The sequence below is a fragment of the Desmodus rotundus genome, chromosome 3 (genome assembly GCF_022682495.2).
Source record: "Desmodus rotundus isolate HL8 chromosome 3, HLdesRot8A.1, whole genome shotgun sequence".
Taxonomy (NCBI): domain Eukaryota; kingdom Metazoa; phylum Chordata; class Mammalia; order Chiroptera; family Phyllostomidae; genus Desmodus; species Desmodus rotundus.
The window spans coordinates 60990881-61008491 of record NC_071389.1 but is presented as its reverse complement, the minus strand read 5'-3'; the positions used below and the strand labels follow the sequence as shown (position 1 = coordinate 61008491).

Here is a 17611-nt window from a genome sequence, read left to right as displayed (position 1 = left end):
AGACTTTCTAAATTTGGGCTGTATTCAACCTTTCTTTCCCTATTAATCATCCGGGGATATTTTTCTTTGGGGGAACCATTACTTTAATTTCACCAACAAACTGTTTTCAAATCTTAAGTTCTGGTCGCTTCATCTACTCTTTGGCAGATGAAATTGTCAGTGTGTCAAGTCAAAAGTTAATTGGGAATTATTTTAGTTGAATAAAACCCTTAGTAAATGTTTGAATATTTGAATCTCTCTCATTACTTTTTCTTATTCTATCCCACCGAATTCTTCCTATTGCTTCCTGTGAAGCACATTTATTGTTCTATTCTACAATCTCAACTTCACTTCCTTTATAACCCATATCCTGTGTTGATGTGTAAAACACCCGAGATTATGAAACTGTGAGAATTGTCTATGACCCACTTTTCAATTTTATTCCAGTTGAGGTGATTTGGCGTTACACTCACACTGTCGTTCTTTTGTTTACGTGGTTTAGACAAGATTTGCTTGCTTTCAAGAAATAAGAACCTATTCAAGCTAACTTAAGCTAAAAATGGGGCATTTAATAAAAGAATATAGGGGTATGTCATACTCATAGAATATGTGACCGGGGAGAATTGCTGGGTGCCATAAGGAACTCAGCTGACTTCTAGACCATTGGGAATTGCTATCACTTTCTCTTTGCTCCTTTGATCTTGTGGTACGTTTATGTCATTCTCCAGCTTCTGCAGCCCTGCATTCTCTGCTTCATCATGCACAAGACAGAAAATGGTGATGTTATCTTTAGTGGACATGACCCTCCAGATCAGGTGCCCTAGCCCCCAAACTCAGTCTTGGTACCCCTGCTTTCAGCTCTCTTTCACATCTGGTGCCTTGGCTTGGGCTATGGCTTAGCCTATGCCTTATTTTCTTTGGTGTCACATGTCCACTATTGGCCTATGTATTTGGAGCTGAAGAAGAATGTGACACTTGATACCAACAGATTGTGGAAAATAACTTTTCTAAGAAGGGTATGAGGGCATAGCAGAAATGATTTGGAATTTTCATGTTAGAACTGCCATCCTCCACTCTAATTAATGCCATAGGTTTATTGTTGTTTTTAATTTTTTTCTCCACTATCACATTAAGCAGTTTCCAGCCAAACACGTCCTACTGTTTTTTGTAAGATACACTCACATCTTAAATATGAGCCTTTCATTCCAGGACTTACTTTGAACCATAGTTTAGAACTTAAATTTTATTCCCTGATCTCTCCCATATCCTCCCATTTCACCCAAAGAGAATCGACAAAAACATCCCCTACATTCTCAAATGTTTCAGTTTTCATCCAATAATGTCATTCTCCTGAAGATGCATCCCAGTCTCCCTATAGGCATCAGCATCACTGTGTAGCGTTCCTGCACACATGCTTGAGAAGGGTAGCAACACTAGCTCTCTTTGGTTTGTTGCTGCTGCCTCTAAGCTCCACCACAGGAAACTTCCAACAAGATATAATTTTTCCTCCCAGGGTATGTGGTATCCTTGAACTACCAGGGCAGTTCAATTTCTTTCTAGCATTCTTTTCCCTTCCTCAAGGAGGGTGGGGATAAGCAGCCCAGTCACTTCCGGTCTCCCCCTTTAGAGGGAACCACATTCTTAATGTGTATTTCCAGTGGGTCAGTGTCTTATTTTTCTTCTCTCTGTCACATTTCTGTATTCCTTATTCTGTGGATCCTGATTTTGATTCTCTTCTGCTAAGCTTGGAATGAAAACACTTTTCTAGAAAGTATGGATTTGCCTTTTGGGAAAGTAGGCTCATACTTATTTGTGCATTTTTCACTCAGTGAATTTCTTCACCTTTGCTTTCTTTTACCTTTTCATTCATTCTTCTCTATGGGATCAAACTTTGAACCTCTTCACCTCTGAAGTCAGGATCTTCTACTTTTTATTTCTCTCTTTTAATACTATTTTATTATAATTCTTTACACTCAGATGTTCTTTGAGAGGTCAAAACAAATTTTTTAGCCTCTTGATATTTTCAAGCATTTAAATTTATTCAACATACCCATACCTCATGCTTGCTTCTGACAGGAAGATAAACTCAGCTTTCTCTCTGCCTGTCATTAAACCAGTGCCAGTAGGTCTCATGAGCCTCGGTTGTTATAGAGACATCGAGATACAAATTATCCCATATTGCATCATTTTCTTTTACTGTCTTTTGGAATAGAAGTTAAGAGCATAGCCTTACAGGTCAGATGGATTTTTGTGATACTGTACAAGTTTCTGAAACTTGTATAGGCCTCAGTTTCCATATCAGTAAAATGTTAAGGTAGGAACAGTTCCTACTGCATAGTATTATTAGGATTTCTTTGGCTAAATACCCAAAAGTGGAACTGCTGGGTCATAAGGTAGTTCTATTTTTAATTTTTTGAGGAACCTCCATACTGTTTTCCATAGAGGCTGCACCAATGTGCATTCCTACCAACAATGCACAAAGGTTCCCTTTTTCTGCACATCCTAGCCAACACCTGTTTGTTGATTTATTAATGATGGCCATTCTGCCCAGTGTGAGGTGGTAGCTCCTTGTGGTTTTAATTTGCCTTTTGATTAGTGATGTTGAGCATCTTTTCATGTATCTGTTCGCCGTTTGTGTGTCCTCTTTGGAGAAACTTCTATTCAGGTCCTCTGCGCTTTTTTTTATTGAATTGTTTGGGTGTTTTTTTGTTTGTTTTGTTTGTTTTTTTCTTCAGTGTTAAGTTGTGTGCGTTCTTTATCATTTTTAGATATTAACGCCTTATCAGATGTATCGTTAGCAAATATCTTCTTCCATTCAGAAGATTGCCTTTTTATTTTTTTAGTGGCTTCTTTAGCTGTGCAAAAACATTTTAGTTTGATGTAGTGTTGCGTGTTTATTTTTTCTTTTAATTCCCTTGCCCAGGGAATTATAACAGAAAAAATAGTGCTAAGAGAAATGTTAGAGATTTTACTGCCTATGTTTTCTTCTAGGAGTTTTATGGTTTTACACCTTACATTTAACTTTTTAATCCATTTTGAGTTCATTCCTGCATATGGTGTAAGAAACTGGTCCAGTTTCATCTGTTCTTACATGTAGCTATTCAATGTTCCCAACACTATTTATTGAAGAGACGGTCTTTACCCCATTGTATATGCTTGCCTCCTTCATCATGTATTAATTGACCATATAGGCATGGCCATAAAAAGGAATAAAATCTTACTGTTTGTGACAAATGGATGGAGCTAGAAGGTATTATGATAAGTATAATAAGTCAGAGAAAGACAAATACCCTATGATTTCGCTTGTATGTGGAATCTAAAGAACAAAATGAACAAATAAGACAGAAACAGACTCATAGGTACAGAGAACAAACTGATGGATTCCAGATGGGAGAGGATTGGGGGGCTAGGTTAAAAAGGTGACGGTATTAAGAAATACAAATTGGTAGTTACAAAATAGTCACGGAGATGTAAAGTACAGCATAGAGAATGTAGTCAGTAACATTTTAATAAGTATGTATGGTGCCAGGTGGGTACTAGACTTATTGGGGGATCCTTTGTAAATTATAAAAGTGTCTAACCACTATGCTATACACCTGAAATGAATACAAAATGATATTTATCTTAAGTATAATTGAAACATTTTTAAAGATTAAAATGTGGGTTGAATTTTACTGCATAGTAAATATTTGGTAAGTACTAGTTCTAGTTATTGTTATGATTGCTTTTTTTGTTTCTCCAAGTACCTTTATTAACAAAGCAAAGTATAAAAGAACAAGGCTCCCAGGTGACCCATATGATCAAAAGTGCACATGTACTCAAACCTGAAATGGGAAACAAATGGCAGGCCTTGACTATTTGGGCTGCGGGAATTTGGTGTGATTAAAATGGTTTTTAATCACGCAACTGTAGCAGCTGAACCATATCTGATTAACTCTTTTTGTCTCTGTTATTGGCGCAAAACAAATGCTATGACTGCAGCTGACACACTGCATCATAATACACAGTTTAGGGTCAGGATACACATTAAAAATCACAATAAAATAAGACAATGTGTTAAATTCAAGTGACTAAATCAAGGCACTTTGAAAAAGGTGCTAAGCCTTGTCTGATGTGGCTCAGTGGATTAAGTGATGGCCTGCAAACCAGAGGGTCGCAGGTTCAATTCCCAGTCAGGGCACACGCCTGGGTTGCAGGCCAGGTCCCCAGTGGGGGGTGCAAAGGACGCAACCACACATTGATGTTTCTCTCTTTCTCCTTCCCTTCCCCTCTCTCTAAAAATGGAAATAAATAAAATCTTTTGAAAAATAAATAAATAAATAACGGTGCTAAAAGTATTGCTGAATATCTGATACTTCAAAAACCAGATTATATACAATTTAGTTGCAAGTTTTAGTTTATTCTTTCTGTATAGATGATTGCATCTATCTTTGCCCTCTTTCAGTTTATACTTGCTTTATCCCCATCAAATTATGTGTTATATAGACATTAAAGTTACTAGTATCTTAGTGGCAGACATGAAATTTTAAAAAAATTAACAAATGCCACATTATAACACTGAACTTCTGTACCTCTCAAGGGACACTGGAAATGTTAATGAGGTTCATTTTTCCCACTACTTGGGAGGGAGGTAATAACCTTTCTCTTCTTGGGTGGGGATAAGTTAAGTCTTCAACATCAAGGTCAATAGCCACATGTTACTGAAAAAGTGACTGACTCCAGGAGGATGAAAGAGACACTTTGGAAGTTGTTAGGTTAATTCTTTCAGAATGCCAGGATGTCAATTTTGTTAGAAGCCACTGAATCAGAAAGGGATGGGATAGACACATCTGATCAGAACAGTGTTCTTGGCAATGGGAATGGTAACAAGCCTAATAACCTTGGCCCGAAGGCCCAGCACTGTGTTTCTGGTGTTCAAGGCCACCAGCTATCACTGCTAAGGCACAGGCAAGAACACTACTAAAAAAATAAATAAATAAATAAAAAATAATAAAATTTAAAATAAAATGCAAATAAAAAGAACCATGTTATTCTGCAATCCTTCCTGATGTTGTGATTACTTTTGCTAGATAGTAAGTGGAAATTGGAAACCATATCTCAAACTTTATTAAGCAATTAGTACTTAATACAAATTTATTATTATTAATTTATATAATATGTTTATTTATAAGAATTACAGAAAGTGAAACATCCTGGAATTAAAATTATTAAATTTGATTCTGGATTCTTTATGTTACACTTTTTTATTTCCCCTAAGTTGATGGGCTGGACTTAGATGCTGTTTTATTTCTTTCTCCTAATCTGACTTAAAATTTTTTGGAAGCATATTACTCATTTCTAAACTTTTGTCTTTTCAAGCTGGGTGTGGGACTTCAGATTAAAATCCACTAGCTTTGCCAACTCAGTGTCAGGTTTATTTTCCCCATTTCATAGGGAGGAAAACCAAGGCTTGAGAGTTCAAATGAATGATCCAAAATCATACAGTGAATAAGTAGCAGCTGAAAGAATGCCATGGCTTAACCATAAACCAATGAGAAAGAAATTTAAAAGGAATAAGAGTAAAGAGCACGGAGTACACAGAGAAAGAGATGTTTTTTCTTTTCAGAAAAAATAAGGTGGGTAGGAGTGTCAGGGACGTCTTTGTGATGGAGATGAAATTTAATCCACAAGATTGTCAGACAGTCCGTGAACAATTGAGAGTGGACTAATCTGGAGCAAATATTTTTTCTTTCATTCTCATTTTAGTTATATATGGTAGCTTATGCTTAGGGAATAAATGCAAAGTAGATAAAATTGCCACTAATTAGAAGATAAATGGTAAACATGGGAGAAGAGTGTTTTGCTTGATAATCTTTGGACTATACATACATTCATAGGCTTTTGAGATATAAAGAATGAATCTAATGGAAGAAGATCCAGTGTCAGTATTGAAAATAATAGTAAATATGTCCATTTACCAGATTTAGTTACAGTTCTCATAATACAAAACTAATCCTTGAAATGCGTGGTAAATATGCTGATTCTGGGTACAGATGAATCCCCCACTCCTGAAGGCCTGATGTGGGCTCCGATTTAGGTCTCCAATACATGTCCAGCGATTTTTGCTCCTTTTTTGGGAAACACACCATTTGGCATGATCCTGATGAGAACTGAAATAAGATTGTCTGGATATCTTAATTGCTTTGACATTGTAGACATGGTAAGGAAGGGAGCAGTTTGAAGGAAGCTGGTGTCTCTTTCGCTGCCAGGTTTCAGTTAACAAATGTGTCTTCAACCGTTGAGCCATCCAGGCTGCAAAGATGTCTAGAGTTTATAAAGAGAGAGATAGTGAGATTAGTATTTATATTTAGATAAGTCTCTAAAATATCTTCAGGAATGAAAATCATCATTCATACCTGATATGTGAATGTCACAAGTACACTAATAACAACAAATTAAGATAGTGGATGGGAGAACATAATGTAAATGCTAAAGTAATATGAAAATAAAAATCATTATTATTATTACAAAGATGATAGTGGCGTCTAAAAATGTTCTTCCCCCCATTTTCTACTTCTCTTCTCCTGAATAATCAGAATATTTCTTATACACAATCCAAAATGAATTCAACAGCAGAGTTCATAGCATATTGTTAGATGATGGTCTTTCATACCATCAAGAAAAGAATCAGACTTTGCAAAATGGAGGAAGTTTTGTCCCTGGGCTGACTGAAGAGAAGCGAGGTGCCGGCCAGGGATTTCCGATGCGCTGGACCTGGCACACAGCCGGGGCATGTGAGCGAGCTCTTGGTGAAACGTAGCAGGGATGGAACAGCTATAAATGTTTGGGTTGCAGACCAAGAGCTGGGAATCTGAAAAAAGACAATCAAGAAAAATTGAGAATTAAGATACAAATGGAAATCTTATTGATATTACAGCTTTTTCTGTGAATTAAAAAGCAGAACAGAAGTGTTCCCTTCTTTAAGCCAATTGCTTTCAAATAACTTTTGGGTTAAAATAGTTGACACCTATTGAGCAATTCCTACTTTGCAGGCATTGTTCTATGAATTTTACATGGATTTACTAATTAATCCTAATAGCATTCTTATTATTGAGTTTATCATTATCCTCATTTTATAGAAGAATTAACGGAGAAGTCATGTCACATGCCCATGGTTATAAAGCTTGTAACTGAAGGAGTTGATACTCAAACCCAGGCATATGTTTTTCTTCTGTATGTACATATACAAGAGTAGAGAGAGCTCCCACGTAGCAGTCATCCAGGAATGATCAATTCATGATGCACACACCTGAGCTCCGTTATTCAGCTGTCTAATCATTACATGAACTCTACTAGTTAGACTGGGGTTTGATAGGCTCAGAAATCCTTGTCATGTGATGAAAATTGGATGAAAACCATTTCCAAACCTCTTTTATCTAAAGGGAAGTCACTCTTTAACTATTTACCAGCCACCTCAGTAAAAAGAGATATTGGTGAAACAGTGTTCCTTGTTCTACTCCTCCCCTATCATAGTTTTCCAAACCCAAGTAATTGGACCATTTGGGCTTGAGACCTGGGGGTTCAGAAGGGTCAGGTTGGAAGCCTACAGGCAATATGAGATCTGCACAATTTTTTAAAAAATATTTAAGACTGAGGCTATATTTATTTGTTTATTAAAAGATTTTATTTATTTTTAGAGAGAGGGAAGAGAAACATCAATGTGTGGTTGCCTCTCACGGGCCCCAACTGGGGACCTGGCCTGCAACCCAGCCAAGTGCCTTGTCTGGAAATCAAAGTGGTGACCCTTTGGTTCACAAGCTGGCACTCAATTCACTGAGTCACACCAGCCACAGCTGTGACTATATTTAAAAAGCAGGATCTCTCTCCTGTGCTCTCGCTCTTGCTCTTTCTCTCTCTCTCTCACACACACAGCCACACATACACACCTCTAGATTTTAGTTACTCTTATAAGATATGCACGTCTGCAACCATTAGTTCTGCATTCCTGCATCTCCTACAGTGAGATGGAGCTGAAGATTTTGAGGGAAGCTGCAGAGAGTTAACACCTCAATTTGTTACTCTCGCCACTGCCCATGCAACATCCACCTGTTTTCACCCATTTCTGTTTCCTGTCTGGCCCCTATAGATATTTGAAACTACTACCCCTGAATAAATTCACAAAATTCATTGAAGGGCCAGGAAATCAAGGTCCAGTGAGTCTGCCCCAGGTCTCACCATGGCAAAGCCAACATTTGAATGTAGGGATCAGAAGGTCTATGAATGGAGAAACAAATGAAGTGGCACATTTGTTACTATAGCCCCAACATGTTAATATAGCCCCTTCTCCAACATTATTATCTCTTTTTGTACACACTCTAATGTTACCTATTGCTTCATACTGATTGTACTTGAAAGTTATGCAGATGCCAGTTTGTCCATTGCGTCTCCCTGTGGGTGGATAACCATAGCCTTCTTCAGGAGTTGGAGGAAACTGGGGGATAGAATGAATCAGCCAGAACCCCTGGACTTTGTTCCACAGCAACAAACCTACCAAAGATACAGTTAATACAGATAAATCAGAAAAACGAAGCTCCTTTATAAAAAAGATCAGAGTTGCAAAATTTAAGCCCATTTATACTTTAGGCTAATATATATATATTGATATATATAATTACATATTTTCATTGTTGTTCTATAACAGTTGTCTCAATTTTCCCCCATTGTTCTCCCTTGCCCTGCCTTCAGGCTAATATTTTATTAGGCTGATAATCACAAGGATTGCACCAATTTTTCCCAAGATTTTGAAACCAGTTCAGGCACATATTCCATCACCCCATTCCTGATAACAAGCCACCAGAAAAGGGGATCGAGGGCAACCATCCTGTTAAGAATCAAGAGGAATTTCACGTTGAAACCACAAAGAAAATTTGTTCTGACAGAATGCAAATTTGCTAAATTTGAATTTGACCTTGTTAAAACTATACAGTCACCTGGCAAGCTTTAGATAGGTCTTCACTGCTAAGCAGCTAAGTTATTTTCAAAAGCCGGCTAAAAAGCAGAGTTGAAAGAGAAAATATCAAATGAAAAAATGTACTTGCAGTTATTTATTGTAAGGAATGGATGCTCATTTATTTGCAGAAGAATTACCCAGTTCCGAAAGCACCCTCCGACACACACACAAAAAGAAGCAAAGAGAAAAAAAGGAAGCCATGCTAAAGCATTCCAGTTAATTGTGTTTTAGTAAAAATCTCTAAAACAAAATAACATGGAAGTCAGAAAGGAAGAAAACAAAGATTTTCATCATCTTGTGACATGACAAAAACAACCTTGTCCAACAGGCATCTATGGCTATTTGTGTTTATAAATAAATCAGGATGGTTTTGGCATGTTCACGAGACTTTCTAGTTTTCATATGACATGCAAACATACAGCGTATTCATGTTTGCCTTATTGTTAAGTGGAAACCAAATGTCTGCCAGTTATTTCTCTTTCAAAAACTCCCTTAAAGAAAGCACCTATTGCTCTCTCAGTGCATATAGAATCAATATCTGTAGTAGAGGGATTAAGTAGGTGGAAGAAACTTGGTATCCCAAGAAGTTCCTCTTAAAGAACCCACACAGGAATTTACTCAGACTCACTCCCTCTGAGCTCCAGCACTGGGGTAGGAGCTTCAGAGGCACCAGTGGCATACAGGGAGGAAATGAAGTGTCTGGCATTAAAGCAGGAGCTGGGAGACAGCTTTCTCCCAGACAGAAAGGTGGGCAGAGGCTATTGTCCCTTTTCTAAGCCCTCCCCCAACAGAGCCACAGAGCCAGCAGGCCGGTGCCATATCTGAGACTCTATCAATTGGCTAACACTGTTTGCCCTGCTCTGGAGATCCCCTGAGACTCCCTCCCACCCAATTTATGGGCCCACCCTAGCTGTAACTGACTTTTCCATATGAATAGCTGGGCTTGGCTCATATCTCACAACTTCCTAAATCCTATCAAACAAGCAACAGCAGGCCTCAATGAGCCCCCAGTCCCTGTACCTCTTGCTAAGTGGCCCCAGGCCCAGCACTAACAGCAGCCAGCCTAGATCCACAGTTTGGCTGGCCTTGGGAATCTCCAAGCCGAGCACAAGTAGCAGCCATCTCAGATTGCTTTATAGCTCAGGCAGGGTAGTTTCAGGCAGAACACAGGCAGGGGCTGATTCTGACCTGCACCACCTGGAAAACCCCCGAACCTACACATGCAGTGGAAGCTACAGCCCAAGTCAGAGCGGCACCGCCCTGCCCCTGCACAGCTGATCTTCCAAACAGGGCAGAGGGTGGTTGTCAGTGGTCACAGCCAGTCCTTGTAGCTGACCGACCGACTGGGTAAATCCCTCCCATTGACCTTCCAACAGCAATCAAGGCCCAACTACAGGGGCCTTTGTGAAAAGGAAATTGCCCAGTCAAATTATGTAATTGTAACTTATGATATAGAAATCACACATTTTGATAACTCAAAATCAAGCATTAAAAAACAAAAGCTATCTTTTTAATGTGGAATATAAGAATATTCAAGATGCAATGTTTAAGAAAATGTTGATTTCCAGTAGGACAGAGAAACTGAGTCTTTGTCATACCTTTGGTGTGTCCGTACTTTCTGCTGTAATTCACAGAGTTAGGGACCCCATCATTGTACATCAGATAGGCGGTGTTGTTGTTCTGCAGGAACATATTAGGGTTATAATGGTATAAATCTCCCACTTACAAATGCTCATGACATTTCTACCAGCCGCCTAGCCTGCAATGCAGAGCTTTCATTAACACACGTGAGAAACAATGCATTACCCTAATAGGCAGCTTCCCCATCAATAAAAACTCTGAGACCTACAAGACAAGTGACAGGAAGTCCATTCTCAACCTGTATGGCTTTGTCTTGTGAGACGGGAGCCCTCTGCATTGTGATATGTTCGTGAGGGTGATATTCCTCTTATTCTTGGTTGGTTTGGACCCATGTTTCTGATTTGGCAACCAGTGTATAATAAAAAAAAGCACTTCAATATTTTTCAGGAAATGAAGTAGGAAAAACCAGCCAAGGGCTATACCTGTTTTTCCCATCGATGTTATTGGTACAACACAGAACCGGTTGTCAGGATCTGGTTTTCTTGGCCTACTCCGTGCCTCGCTGCCTGGGTGTAGCTCTGTGTCTAATCAGGATTCCTCATTCTCTGCGCCCTCTACCTCACTGACGGGAGGATTTTTCCCCACTGCCTTTCCGAATTCCTTCACCTTCCTAACTTGATATTCCCTGATTAGAAAAAGTGGTGAAACTGAGTGTGTGGTATTGGTTGCTTCCGGTAAGGGAAGATGCTAGTAAATCCTCCAAACTGTTGGCCGAATTCCTGAGTCACAGTGAAGCTGTGACTTTGAGACTGTCTCGGTGCCGTGTTTTAGAAACATGCTTACCCTTGCTCCATGTGGCTTCGTGTCATCCGTGTCATGAAGCGGTGACTTTCACTGAAGTCAATAATGTCGATTTTTTAAAAATAATCTCAGCAACATAATTAAAAGCAAGAAAGAACAACCCATTTCTTTTAAAAAGTTCCTTGCTTTTGTCCCAGAAAAACAGTCAATAACTGAATCTCTTATAGTTACTTAATTATTGGATGTAGTCTAAACACCTTTGTAAAAAGTGTGCCGCATCGTCTGTGTGCTGTAGCATTCTTGGCCTCCGTGTTTAGGAATATCAGGAACGTAAGCTGTTTCCTCACCCTCATTCTCTATCATAGACCACAGCTACCGCTGGCGTTTATGTCTCCTCTGGAGAACTCTGACAGTCACTCTGCAAGCCTGCAGCGAGTGTGGTAATGAGGCCATTGTGGGCCTTTGGGGTGCAATGTGCAGCGGCTCTGGGAAGGTTCAATGAGGAAATTTATTCTTATTATTATTCTAACAGATGTGAACAGCTAGCTAAGGTGTAGGGGTTGTAGCCCTAGCGGGAAGAGAGGCTCTCTGATCAGGGACTTTAGAATAGGCAGATGTAAGCACGTGCCTCTGGACAGCGTTCTTCCTTTAACACATGTGTTGGGAGTATTTTGATTACTGGATGTTGAACAAGAGGGGTACGGGCTCTGTTCCCAGCCTAGTGAGGAATATAGAAAGGCAAGTACCAGGCAACTGCCACATAATAGTTTGATAAGTATTATTATGAAGGTGTGTGGAAGGCTCTTATCTACAAAGGCACGAGAAGAGAAACAATTTTAAATGTAATCCAGTTATTGGCCAAGGTCACCTTGACATTTGAGATATAAAACTAGTTGGTCTGATCTGGCATTCTACTCTCAAATGTTCAATTCCAGATCCGGAGGTGGAGAGTTAAGTTCTCATGGTCACTCTGGCACAGAGTTCCAGGGTCCAAAAAGCAGCCAATCTCATGTGGATATCACCACTGTTCTTCTTTTCACTCCATGACAATCAGACATGGAAATCAACTTTTTACTGTCATTTCCACCCCTCACACCCCCCAAATTCATCAGCGAAGGCATTGTGTATGAGCAGGTTTTACTGAAGGTATGAACATTGAATAATGTAGACATTATCATGCTGACCTGACCCCAGTTTCCTTCCATGCTTCTTATACTTTTTAATTTCTAGCTCCCATCTACCCCTCATTTATATTGCAGTTTAGCTCTCTTGCCCTCCTGAGCCTCCAAAGATCACTATTATATTCTGCCAAACTAAGAACCAGCTGCCCCAACTAAGGTAAATGCCAGAGGCTTAACGATGTTGTTCCTCACCCCCGCCCCCCACAACACACAGCCCTCAGTGTCTGAGATGGAGAAGGGAACCAGGTAAGTGTGTTTTCTCGCTGCTGCGTTGTGTTCCAGGCCTCAGCCCCAACCTTGGAAAACACAAGCAGCTGCAGGCAGTTTTGATTTTACACAATAATCTATTAATTCAAAGCAAAGTTGTTGCTGAGATGAAATATTTTTTTTAAGTGCCTAGAACAACAGTGCTTGGCACATCGTAGGTGCTCCAGCAGCTGCCAAGTAAGCTTTGACTTGGTAACTGGGCTCTGAAGGCTGGTTTCAATGGCAGGTGAAAAAGAGAACATCAGCATACAGTGACAGCTCTCTGCGCCTTTTGAGCAAATGCTCAGACGCCCAAGTCCTGCAGTGCTAGAGTCTGACACAGCATTGTTGTCGGGATTAAATTAGTTACTGTGAGTACAGGTTCAGCACATTGTGAGTGCTGAGTCCTTTCATGTATTTACTTCTCTGTAAGTCGTCGGTTAGTAAATACATAACCAGGTGTAATCGGACATTGATCATTGTTTGATTTTACTCGTCACATCTGGTTGGAAAGCAGTGTCTTGTCACTGACTAGCACGTGGGGCCTGGAACGTAGGGAGGCTGTCCACACTGGCCAGCAGGCCTATCACCTAGGTGTCTTTCGCTGGTTATCTCACTGCCTGATGAAGCCCAGATAGCAGGTTTAATCTCCTGTCAGGCAAGTTAGTTCTAGGGTCTTGAACTAGAGTCCCAGCCCTCAACCTACCATTTTGAAAAAGATTAATTATGAGGAAGACTGAGTGACCCTCTACGTAGGTAACTACCACTCATCAGCAGCATGGCATAACCATCCCCGTAACTCATGACAGACTCATCAGAGATCTCCACTGCATCATAACAGGAGAGGTCTCTACTCCCTGTTCCCATCAGAGGGATAAGATAGCAAGCACTAAGAACATTGGCAGAATTAGGCAGCCAGAAGACTTCAATATGTAATTAGTTTACACCTTGCCCAGTGATACCATTGGACATGGTGCCTAATGTACCAACAATTTGGCATTACTGTGGAGTCTGATGACACATTCCCTAAGGTCTCGCTCAGACTGATGCAGATTGGGAATCAAGTTGCTTAGATTGGGGGTTGGGTAAGGGAGCAGTTAAAATCTTTTGGGAGCTTTGGATTCTGTTTTTATATGCTTCAAATGAATAATGAACTGTAACATACCTTGGAGGCATATGCTTCATACAGCTGTTCTAGTGTTCTTCCCAAAGCACTCTTGGTGGTATTCATTAGCTGCTTACTCCTCCTCCAGCTTCTGGTTGTAGAGTCTAGGTATAGGTACTCTAACCCAGTCTTTCTACTTGCCTCGTCTTGCCTTTTAGGTAACTTGTAAAAGGTAAACCTAACAAAGGAAATAATTGTGAATTACTAATTTTTCCCTGGTGGCAGCCACCATCTTAAGCTCTTAAATATATCATTTCACTTACATGTCACAAAAGGCCTTTAAGTCTAAGTGAAGGGATGTGCTCAAGCTCAGCCTTTTCCCCCACCCTTATTCTTGCTCATTCCCAGACAAGGAAACATGGTTCTCACCAGGCATATTCTAAGCCATTAGCTGGCCTTGTGGGTGGGATTCCTGCAGTAAAAAGTACATGTATATTGAGAGTGCCTCTCTCTGTTGTGTCTACAGTCAGTATGACTACATGCAGGGAGGCGGCCAAGGCCCAGGCCTGGGCTGGAAGGTCTTTGATGTGATTTTCTCTTCTGCCCTAAGTTGTTGACATGTTCATCTTTGCAACTGGCTGGCTGGGTCTGAGATTTAGGCTTAGATTTTTGGGTAGGTGGAGCCTCTGGCTTAAGCCACATTGTTCAACTCCGATTATCAGAGTGCTCCTCATTGAGAATTCAGGGCCAAGGCCAGTTAATTAAGTAAGCACTTTGCTTTCCTTTACCACTGTCTCCTGTTCGTATATGTCTCCTTTGGGGAGGAGAGGTGTTTGGGCCAACACAGCGTTTGGGCTTGTTTGGATCATCCAGCTCAGTATTTCTCAATGTGCTGTGTTCACCTTCTGAGTCCGAACATTCTTTGTTGTGGGGGACTGTCCATTGCGCTGTAGCCTCCACCTGTTAGATGCCAGTATTACTCCCAGTCGTGCCCATCAAAACTGTCCGCAGACATGTTGAAAGTCTCTTGAGGGCAGAATCACCCCAGTCTTTCCAAATAGTCCCTAATGGCACAAACCCCAACTTTATTCCTCAAACACTCTCAGTAGGAACACATTGTAAAGAATTCACTATTAAACACAACAGTGCCAGTGTCTCAACTGCCCATAAAAGCTTCTCAGGGCTTATTTGGTTTTCTTCAGTCTTACTTCTATTTAAGTGAACTGTCTCCTGCCCTGACCGTGCTTCCTTACTCTCAGGGCAAGTTCCTCTCATGTGGCAGGAAGCGAGAAGTTATTCTTTGGTGCTGACTTGATATGACTCTCCCTTTAGCTCTCCCCGTAAGTCACAGCAGCTTGAGCCAGTCTCACGGTCTGCTCAGCTCAGCATTCCCCCTGACCGATGTTGCTAAGCGATTGTCCATTTAGTTATGGCGAGAGTAAATTTTAAATATGGATAACAATTTGGCGGCCCACCAGTGAAGGGTGTATAAACTGTCAGCATGCCATGGCACAGCAGTTGGGAATCGGTGCTTTTCGGTATTTTTCCCGGGTGACTATCTCCAATTATATGCTGAAGATTCCCAAGTCGATTTCTAGCCCAGACCGCTATGCTGAGGTCAGATAAACCTAAGTGCCAGGATGTCCCAGAAAAGTTCATCTTCCTATTTTTGAAACCACGTTTGTGATATTTTGCTCCCAGAGTCCTCATCCCCTGCCGTTAGGGAACACACCCATGCAGTCACAGAAGCCAGTAACCTGGAAGTCTTTCTTTTCCCTGTCTCCTGCCTTCAGCCAATTCATTACCAAGTCTTCTCAGAGTGTTCCCTCCTCTCTATTCCCATTACCCCTTCTCTAAGTTGGGTCCACACTGCTTCTCACCTGTAATACTGCAAAGGTCCTTAATGACTCTAGACTGGTCCCCAGCTGGCCCGCCTTCATAGTACTGCCAGTGGGCTTTCTAAAATGCAAATCTGACCACATCACAGGCCTGCCTGAAGTCCTTCAGTAGCTCCCTTTCAATGTCAAGTTCAGACTCTGGGGCTCAGCACATGAAGCCCTTCATGACCTGGCTTTTACCCATTTCCCTAAGCTCATCTCCTACCATCTCCTCACCTTCTTCTGAAGAGCCAGCAAAGTTCAGAAGTGAACTTCTTCAAACTCTCCCCCTTGTTTCTTGCCTCCAGACCTTGTCATTGCTCTTTCACTGGCCTGAGATGCCCTTACATCTCCCTTATTTTTCTAACTTACATTTGTTCTTAAAACTGAGTTCAAAACTACTTCCTCAGAGAAGTCTTTTGGCCTCTATGCTCCCCTGTACCCTATCTGTGCCCTTACCACATAACTAGGAGCTCCCTGACGGCGAGAACTATGTTTTGTCCATATTTGCATTTTTAAAACTCAGCACAGAGCCTGGTGTGAGCTGAGCAACTGTTTGCCGAGAGACTGAGTTGAGTGTGCCTGTGTTTTCTAGCCTGAAGTTTACACAAAGCTTGGTGCCAACTGTAATGGCAAACCCAAACTCCCTAATAAAGAGTGAAAAAAATGATCAAAACTTTAGGAGATCCATGACTATGATGCAAAGCTGTTTAGTCGCTTTGACACTGTTCAAGAGGCCTCTGACCTATTCCCCACTCCGATAGCTGCTTGTGCTGCCTAATAAAGGAGATTAACCACACAGTACTATGTACGATCACGCCCTTATTGCCATAATGAGAAGCATAAGCTCCAGTGCAAAAAGAAAATAATCTGCCTTCTCTCCTTTCACAGTCTCTAAAAGGATGTTGGAAGGGTTCTGTTAGCAAAGCCACACTGCAATTAAAGGAAACTACCAACTGAGAGAAGTTTCAGCTCCACCCCACATCTGTGGCCACCAGCCCTTGCCCCACTGAAACAGTGCGGCAGGCCTGCAGAGGCTGCTCAGTTTTCTCAGGAGGAAGCGCCCTCACTGAGAAGCCTACCTTTATCTGAATATTTGGCCCCTTTAATCTCTTCTCTTCAGTTTCCTTTCTTCTTAAGAGGGGACATGGGTTGGAAGTCTCCTTTGGAACTTTACAGCGAACCAGTTTGCATCTGACACTCTGGCTTTCTATTTGCATGCACCAAACCATTCATTTTTTTACCTACCAATCGACAGCATCCCCTTCTTCATTTCTGCATGATATTGTCCCCTCCAGAACCCCACAGCGGCCAAGCGAGAGCAAAGCAAGGGTTGTCCTTAGAAGACTTGCTGTCATTTTCTGCCTGTTACCTCTATTCCATGCACAGCAGAAAACTCCCCCCACAGACTGTGGAGTCTGAGTTGCGAGTCTCTCTCAGCCAGTGCTGGCTTTGACGTTTGATTTCATTTGCCTCTGTGTCCATGGTTCGGGCACTTTCGGAATGGGACAAATCCCACGTAGCCTTATGATTCAGTCACAACATGCCAGCGTGACTCCGGATGCCTTTCTGCTGAATTGTTGACTGGTTTGCAAAGTCATCAAAAAGTTCTGGAGAGAAAAAAGTGATATATATTTAACCCTTTGGAGTGAACATTGTGTAATATAAAATTCAGTAGACAGGGAAATTCCATGTTAGTATGTAGGTGTTAAATTAAATATATTTCATGGGTTTTTTTCTCACAATTGTCTCTCTGTAAATGAGAGCAATGCTTATGGTTCACACATTAAACAGAAATGACAAAATCTTATGTCTTAGTTATAACTAGTATCTATCATTTGTAATATTATCA

General features: G+C 40.8%; 1 protein-coding gene across 2 annotated transcripts; it reads right to left on the bottom strand.

Annotated features, from left to right (window-relative positions):
- Positions 1–5799: 5799 nt before the first annotated feature.
- Positions 5800–17314, bottom strand: DNASE2B (deoxyribonuclease 2 beta). Of its 2 annotated transcripts, none has more exons than XM_024565575.3 (6): positions 17008–17314; positions 13943–14120; positions 10567–10648; positions 8344–8505; positions 6632–6829; positions 5800–6282 (listed from the first exon to the last, which is right to left on the bottom strand). In XM_024565575.3, the coding sequence occupies exons 1-6, from the start codon at positions 17115–17117 to the stop codon at positions 5942–5944; spliced, it is 1071 nt and encodes a 356-aa protein (XP_024421343.2). In that variant the 5' UTR covers positions 17118–17314; the 3' UTR covers positions 5800–5941. The 2 variants fall into 2 exon arrangements, with proteins under 2 accessions (XP_024421343.2, XP_045055453.2); XM_045199518.2 differs by having other exon boundaries at positions 17132–17314.
- Positions 17315–17611: the final 297 nt, after the last annotated feature.

What these genes read in the sequence shown, in the direction of transcription:
- DNASE2B (XM_024565575.3), bottom strand. Translation starts at nt 17,117, where the DNA reads ATGACAGCAAGTCTTCTAAGGACAACCCTTGCTTTGCTCTCGCTTGGC. An exon ending in AAAGTACGGACACACCAAAG is followed by an intron (nt 8,506 to 10,566) that starts GTATGACAAAGA and finishes TATCTTTGGTAG; the next exon opens with GTTTGTTGCTGTGGAACAAA. An exon ending in GTCTGATTCTTTTCTTGATG is followed by an intron (nt 6,283 to 6,631) that starts GTATGAAAGACC and finishes TATAAACTCTAG; the next exon opens with ACATCTTTGCAGCCTGGATG.